Source organism: Egretta garzetta, unplaced genomic scaffold (genome assembly GCF_000687185.1).
Source record: "Egretta garzetta isolate BGI_Z169 unplaced genomic scaffold, ASM68718v1 scaffold287, whole genome shotgun sequence".
Taxonomy (NCBI): domain Eukaryota; kingdom Metazoa; phylum Chordata; class Aves; order Pelecaniformes; family Ardeidae; genus Egretta; species Egretta garzetta.
This window is the reverse complement of record NW_009260435.1, coordinates 6,198,761-6,207,017: the sequence shown is the minus strand read 5'-3', so window position 1 is coordinate 6,207,017 and position 8,257 is coordinate 6,198,761. Positions and strand designations below refer to the sequence as shown.

Sequence of the window (8,257 nt, the reverse complement as noted above, 5' to 3'; positions counted from 1 at the left end):
TTAATAAAAAAAAAAAAAAAAAAAAAAAAAAAAGTAAAAGCTGTTGAGGGACTGGATGGGATCCTCAGCATGGTGCAGGTCACTGCTGCTCTCTGACAACCAATCAAGGAATTTAATTTTCTATACTAGAACCCTTACCTAGGTATTCATTCCAGCAAAACCAAGGGGCAAAGAAACACTGAGAATCACCCAAACATCATGGCACTGAATTATTTAAATTAAGTGCACCTATTGGATATATGCTGTTTATAATATTTTCTGCAGATCAGAAACATATGTTGTCAAAACAAAGGTACAGCATTTTTGGTTAAATATTGCTCCTCACCTATCAGAATGCAGGAAATTTAATCTGCATTTTAGATTTAACACAGTGAAGTTGATATTTGGTTCAGACAGTTTGACAACAGCAGCAGAAAGTATACATACATTTTCATCTTTGCAAACTGCAAATAAAAAGGTCAAGCCTCTACAGATTTCATGGAAACGTTGCCCCCTACTGCTTACAATAGGTAATTCTCAAAATATTTTCCCCATATTAACTGCTAATATAGTATGGAACATCTGGAGATTAATCTACTTTAGTTGCAGATACTGCTGTAAGATGCAGGCACAGAAATGAATATTGTAAGAGAATTTAGCTCCTTAAAGAAACTCAATGTGAATAAGTAGCAGAGAGTCTAACTCTATAGTTCAAAATACACTGTGAAGCAAGCTCCTGAAGCATGAGAATGCAAGAAACGTACAGCAGAGGTGACAACTGAATACTTTTTAAAACTCACTGGTGTAACATGAGGGCTTGCCCTACTGCATTCAATGAAATTATTGCAACAAAGGGGCTGGAATAACTGAAACACAATTAACTAATCACGTTTCCCAAGGACAACATATATTCTGCCAATTAACTGAATTACAAGCAGGTACTGACTGGATTTGCAACTGGCCTTACAATGCACGGTATCAACCATTTAAAGGAAGAAGCCAACTCAGAAAAGAGCAGCACTGTAAGTTTACAATGCAACACTTCCACTTCCGTCAGCACCTGACCTTACAGGCACGGCCTGGGAGAAAACTGGGAATGTGATCCTCAGGCAGGTGGTGCTGGGAAGCCTGGACCAAAGAACCATCTTGAATCCATCTCTTTGGGACGTAAACCTCAAAAAGTAAATTTGAACTTCTTTTCTAAGGACAGCTTGAAACTAATTAGTTTTCACGTAGTTCAATAAAGAATCATTTTTATAAATAAATTTTAAGGGAAACCTTTTTAAAGCTGGCTGTTTCTACTGATACTGAAATGCACCTAATAAACATGTTTAGTGATGCTCAATTGATTAAAATCTTAATATCAAACTACAAAACAAAGCTTAGATCTGATTGTTCATAGCATGTCACTATTGTCTTAACTAACGTACACATTACGATACTTACTCTCTCCATCTTCACACACATTTGTTAACTTATTTTTCAAACTCAGTTGAATGGAAACTGTATACTCATTCTAAGGGAAAGTCTGAGGTTGGTACAAGTCTTCATGCAAAAAGTATCTGCTAAAGTAATGGAGTTTTAAAATTCTATCTTCACTGCAAGGGATTTCCTCTCTCTCAGGGAATTCTGTCTGATAGCCAGGGTTTCTTGTAGGATTTCCCCACATTCTTGACAGAAATGTATTTTAATGTTAGGACTGCAAGCAGGATCCATCACATCCATTTCTAAAGCGAACCCAAGAGATTGTAGCATCCCACTGATGCCCAGACACATCAAGAGAGTTTGCAACTTTGGTGCAGGAGTTCGGTTACACTTGGGTTTGGATGCTCTCTAGTTGAAACCATACCATTTGAAACACAGTGTCTACAAAGTCCTGATGCCAACAGATGGGATATGCCAAAAGTAACAGCAGCTATTTCGTCCATGGCAGTTTTAAGACACACACAGTGAGGACTTCGGTGCCATTGCCTTCTGAGCTCATCTTCATGCTTCAAGTGTCATTATTAATCTTCCATAAAGAATAACACTTTAACTATTTCTGAAAATACTAGTAAAATAAAATGCTGACACAGATACTGACATACTGCTGTTAAAAACCACAGTCGCACGTCTCACACTTGTTACTGCAAACTGATTTTGGGCAGCCATTTCACTGCTGACTGGCTGACAAAGTACAGGAAGCCCTAATTCAATGAAGCAGTCTTAGGGGCAGTTGAGAACTGGTCTTTATTTTCTCTAAACACAGATACAAAACACCTGCACAAATATAGCCTGCATGAATACAAAAGATTTAGAGTTTTTTTTATCAGATGCTGTGGATTTCAAAACAAGAGGGCCTTCAGTGACCATCAGAATACCACCTTTGTGCTGGTAACAAGATGACATGTCAAAATGTCTTTTAAATCCTCTCCAGACAAGAGGATGTTAGCATGTTTTCTCTCTTTATATACATTTACAGAAATGTTCAGAATGATCTGATAAACTGCTACATGCCAAAGCAGAACTTCAGATGTTCACATTAGCATTTATTTGACCACATCTATTTCACAAATACAGAACCTACTGTCTCCTCCACAAGACAGCTTCTCAGCAGCTTAAACATGTAGGTATGTACATGCAGTAGTTCAGACAGCTTCAGATGCTGCTCCTGATATCTGGTTACATGGTTAGAGTATAAACACTGTAAGTTATGAACGGCCTGGTTATCAGAGATGCTCCTTTAAAGAAGTTGTAGCTCTAACCTCTCAGCTGCATTCTGATCATTCAGAACCTGGACATGTACTGTGGCACCTGTGCCACTGTTTTCTGACTCTTAACAATTGTGGCTCTCCCTTCCTCTGTGCCAAGGTGGCCAGCATCTCTCTGCTGACAAGGTACAAACAATAGGCATTATTAGAACATCCCTGTGCCAATCTATTTCCTGTCACGGCATTTGAAGAACAATAGCAATGCTGTGTTAGCTGTTAGTCTGCTGCAGTCTCTAACAACAACCAGTTCGGCAGCTGAAAGCTGAAGCATTCCCTTCACCCCAGACTTAATGCCAAGTGTTCTCTGCTGCTCGACAGAATCGAAGCCTGCATATTCAAGGCCCTGCAGTAAACCAGGTAAAATTGGATCATAAAAACCAAATACTATTTTGATTCAACAGTCCCTGTAATTAACCTGGATCAACTTACACAAGAACAAAGCCAATATTTAACGTTACTGATGCTGTGCTGGATATTTGGTAGCTTTTTCTCTCCCAGCACTTTTTCTGTGTGACTATGTGTGTAGGAAAAACCTGCAGAAAGATGGTTTCTAACCACAAGAAGTATATTTAACATTATTGCTAGCACTTGTGGGAGAAATCAAACATGTGACCTTGTCATCAAACCCAAGACCTTGCAGTGTGTAATTAACAGGAATACATGGCTTGTAACATTAGGAAAATTTCAGTACGTGGCACCAAGCTGTATCACTGAATACTTTAACACATACTGAGAGGCAAGGTCAGAGCAGTTGAACAGTAGTTTCCCTCACCACCTATTGTCAATCCTGTCACTGAAAGGGTGCCACAATAGCAAAAGGTTTGGTGGGTGGCAGTTACCCTATCTGCAAAGTTATTGCAGAGATAGTTAAATTCTGTGTATTCAATCAAAATATTTATGCACATAGGCTCTTGTAAGACCTGTGATAATCCAGTATTGTATGAAGGCAGATAGACATGCCTGAAATCAATGAGGTTACTGGCAGTCGACTGATATTTTTCGATCACAATTGTTAGAAAGGAAGAAATGGAAATGGACTCTGCCTACTCCAGAAATTGCCATTTCACCACCAACAGGACTCAGACCTAAAAGGGATCAAGACCAAAGACATGGAGGCATGTTGTACAGCACTACAACTCTATAATTTGTGACACAGACATGTATGCAGGAGCTGCTAACTTAATAGCACGCTGACATCACAGTCCTGGCTGCAGCGTATCGTCAGCAACCATCAACAGTGAAACAGTATCCTTAAAATTCTCTCCAAAACTCTATCTACATTCATATCACATTGTTGCAATAAAATGGTATTAATTTGCTTTGTAGACTTTCATTTCTCAGAAGGTGTTTCACATCATACCCCAGTGTACTGCTTTGGAAATGGTTCTCATGGGAAAAGCATTTTCCTAAGGGCTGCTCTTCTACAGATTGAGGGCTGGAAGGCAGCTGCAATGTCCCAGTGCATAATTCAAAGGCCATTGCCAAGCACCTACCTACAAATCTCTGAAATAGCTACGTGTCACTGAAGGCTGCATGGTTGGACAGAACTGATTTTCTCACTGAATATCTGCCATCTAGATCAACCATTACTGTCTTATGATTCAGTCTCCTCTTCACCAACACAAAGGTTGCCAATGTCACATGCAACCCTTTGCAGAGTGTTTCTCATCTCACACAACTTCACGTAAAAAACTCTCTGCTCCTTCCAAGAAGGATGATTTAACTAGATGTCAAATTCTTGCATGAAGATGTCTACAAAAAAATCTGTTGTTCAAGAGTTTCTTTCTGCCTTTGCATCATTTTAGTGAACATCTTTCTTTCTACTTTGCACAGCAGCATGCTGACTGTCTAATACGTCCAAAATCGATGAAATGCACATAGGGTTAAGGAATTAGATGACGGATATTTAATTGCCTCTAAACTATTCTCTAGGAAGGAGGACTAAGTGAAATTCACTCAGGAGACCTCAACAACCAGCACACATTCCATGTTTACTTCACAGGTATATGCATTCATAAGGGATTTAAAACACCTCTGTGGCATCATCAGGCAAAGAAAAGGAGGACTCACACCTAACAGCAAAACTCCACTGGTATTTTCTAAAGTCTCACCGTCTTTTTGGCAAAACACCTTTTCCTTCCCCACAAAAGGAGCCAAGACAGACAGGAGCTCATCTCACAGTTTCCTATTACTAAGCAAACAGGTCTTGCACATAAGAGCAGTTATAGCTAGCTCCTGTTCCTACTGACACCGGAACAAATTCACTCCTGTAGCTCTTGTCTCTCCCAATCCCATATACAGGAAGCTCAAACTTGACACAGAAATATCTGGTCAGATTTTGTCGTCACTATTCTGAAGTAAAAAAGAAGACAGCACAATTTTCAATAGTAATCTGACTCACACTTTATCTTCTAAACGCTTTGCTAACCCAAATGAACAAAGGCCTTCAATAGCCCAGAAGCATAGTAGGTAACTATGATTATACCTGTTTACATATATGGAACTGACAGAAAAGGTTTAAGTGCCAAAGACAGCCAGTGGTAGCACAAGGATTAGGACTGAAGAGTTCTTGGCTCCTACTCTTATGATTAGACTACTTAGACTCCTAAGAATGTAGCCATAAAAGTTAGTGGATGTTGTTTCCTTTCTGATAGATAATACACCTACAGGTAGAAGAAAGTACTTTGTGCATTGTATTCAATATATACTCTTGGGTTGCCGTGTTTATAGCATACCTTGTTCTCTCTGCTGATCTTTTTGTTCCATGGAAACAAGGGCAGAGAAATGGGCCTGATCATAGGCAAGCACAAGAGGTGAGCAATGGCATCTGTTAGGTAGAACTTCAAGTGGCAAATAAATTCCTCCAAATGGTATAGGTGCAAACGCTGCAAAGATAAGATTTTTTTTTTTAAACTATGTCAAAGAACAGACAATAATGTTGGTTCTATTGTATGTAATGACTGAGCTACAACATTTTCAGAACTCTAGGAGAGCAGCTTAAAGTGGAGTAATCCGTGCAGAAAAGACTCACAACAACAGGTAAAATTTCATTATAAAAACATCAGGAAATGTACTAAGGACAATAAAAAAACCATTCTGCTCTTACATATTATTTTCCTTGCTCTAACTGTTTACTAGCAAAGATATTAAGGTCTTATAACAAAATCTTGATGACTCTCACACATGTTTACAGATTTGTACCTTCCTGTAATACTTCTAGGTAGCAGGATATTTTCTAGTTATCAGCAGTAAATACACTATCAGTTCTCTTGGTAATGTACTCTGCTCATGCCTTGCATTAACAGATTTCTATAAGAAACATTACAAACATGTTTATAGTCCATACACACGTCATCACACATATCATATATGCATGAATGTGTATATGTGTGTATATATAATGATTATAAGGAAAGATTAAAAAAATTCTACAAGCAGAATTTGAATGGGATGCTGCATCTGTAAGGGCAAAGCACTTTCCTTCAAAAGATTCTAAACTTGTACATATATATAGTTATAGGAAACAGCAAGTTTGGGCAGGAAAATTCTCTCAGCGGATTTGCTTCTGACCAATTATTTTTCCTTTTGCTGTGAAAATATGAATCCCTATTGCTGAAATATTTCCAAAATGAGCATAAGGAAAAAGTTAACCCAAACAATGCACTGCTCTTACTAGAGACTCTTTCCTGGAAGAGGTCTGCTGTGTCCAGACTGTGGGACAGAGAACAGTATTGGTTTTGAGGCACAAATCTACATTTTGGTGAGTCTATTCAAGCTATTAGTCTTTTTGAAAACCTGTACTTTGTACATACAACAGTTAAGCTGGGGTAACTTGATCATGCTGATCCATGAGGCCAGCAGTGAGAAAAACACTAGGATTATTGTGACAGAGTCAGATTGGGTCAAGGAGAAGAAAATGTGGGGGCAAGGCATTTTGGGATAGGAAAAGTTAGGGGGGAAAAAAAGCAATAGTGATTGAGTCTGTCAGAGCAGATAGCCATCATATAACCATGACCTGTAGTTCACAATTTGAATGGAAACGAAAATTACCCCCCAGCATTTTGCCATAGAAGTAAATTTCTGTAAACTCCATCATGTGTTTAACATCCCCCTTTAATCAACCAAACATTCCCCTTTAGTTAAGTGACATACTATCATTAATTAGTATTCTATTAGTTCATGGTAGAAAGTGAGAGAGATTAATTTAATCATTCAAGTCCTGCTCAGACAGCTGTCCAGCTGGCTCCACATACGGATCTAACATTTGTATGCTCACATGTGCAAACTTTTGATTGAGAGGCTGCAAAAGAGTTAGTAAAAACAAAAGGCCAAGATATACACATTCAAAATTCAATTTTTCAAAGTCAGATTAGATTGATTTATGCGGAATTTTAAGGGGCACCAAAATAACACAGCAAAATTAGAATCTGTTAACCTAGACCAGTAAGAAATGTATTGTGTTCTGTTTTTTCAGTGAGACTTACATAGTTATCCTGTATTTTTTACTTTTATCTAATAGAAATGGATTAAGTATCATTCTGCTCTTCCCTCCCAAGAAAATGGCAGCAGCTATGCCATAAACACTCAGAAATGTTACGTCTGGGTCTTTTATTTGTGATAGTTCATGATTGATTCAATTTACATAGGTGCATAAATTTCTAATGAAAAACTCTTACCTTCTCCCCCTGAGTCTCGTAACATCGTGTCTGCTACTACAACAATAGGTCTTCTCAAAATGTGGGCTAAGACAAAAACATGGAACTCTTCTAGGCTCTCGTACACTGGATCTTCTGAATTATCAACTCTGGAAGACACAGCATTGAAACTTTTTGAACCAACTTTTCAGTGAACCAACACATCACAGTAGCTATTTCTTCTTCCTTGTCACTCGTGTTCCCACTCTTCTGAAACACATTCCAATTATTGAAATAGGTAACATAAGAAATTGGAAAGGAAAAATCTATTTTTAGGAATAAAATAATAGCAACAGAGAAAATGTTTCCACTTGCAGAGTCCACACTACTTTAGTAGCCAGCAAAATTCATTACTTTCTGATATTGTTTGGTAGCATAATAGGAATAAAAAAGTAATTCTTAGCCAAGATCCTGGTGTAAATCTGCTTTTGTCACAAAAACCATAATTTCACGTGACACCCTTGGCACACAGACTCTACAATGAAAGGTAAGTGGTTTTCTAGTTCCTCTAAACATAATATTGGTGTGTTTACCTTGGCCATGTAAGAAACATTGATGTCAGCTTGAGTAGGAGGACTTTAATTTATAAAGTTGTCAACTTTTTTTTTTCTCTGGTTATTACCAAAACACATTTGTTTAAGATGGGGAAGGGTACCAGTGTAAGGAACTGGAGATTTATTTTCATATTAGATTTTCCAAACAGATTAATTTCACCTGCCTTTAGACATCTGAAATCAGAAGTTGAAGCATTTCACCTTGACTGCTTCTACAGGTAATAAAAAAAGATAGGCACCACTGGAAGCAGGACCATCCCTCTCCTCTTAAGCATTCGCC

The 8,257-nt window shown here is 38.1% G+C and overlaps 1 protein-coding gene across 1 annotated transcript in view; it reads right to left on the bottom strand.

Moving 5' to 3' along the window:
- OTUD7A (OTU deubiquitinase 7A) overlaps positions 1 to 8,257 on the bottom strand; it is a 57,824-nt gene that overhangs the window by 4,852 nt on the left and 44,715 nt on the right. The window contains exons 8-9 of the mRNA XM_035899519.1: positions 7,406 to 7,533; positions 5,465 to 5,614 (exon numbers count right to left, since the gene is read on the bottom strand). Of these exons, the coding sequence (XP_035755412.1) occupies positions 5,465 to 5,614; positions 7,406 to 7,533 (278 nt within the window). The remainder of the gene's footprint in view (positions 1 to 5,464; positions 5,615 to 7,405; positions 7,534 to 8,257) is intronic.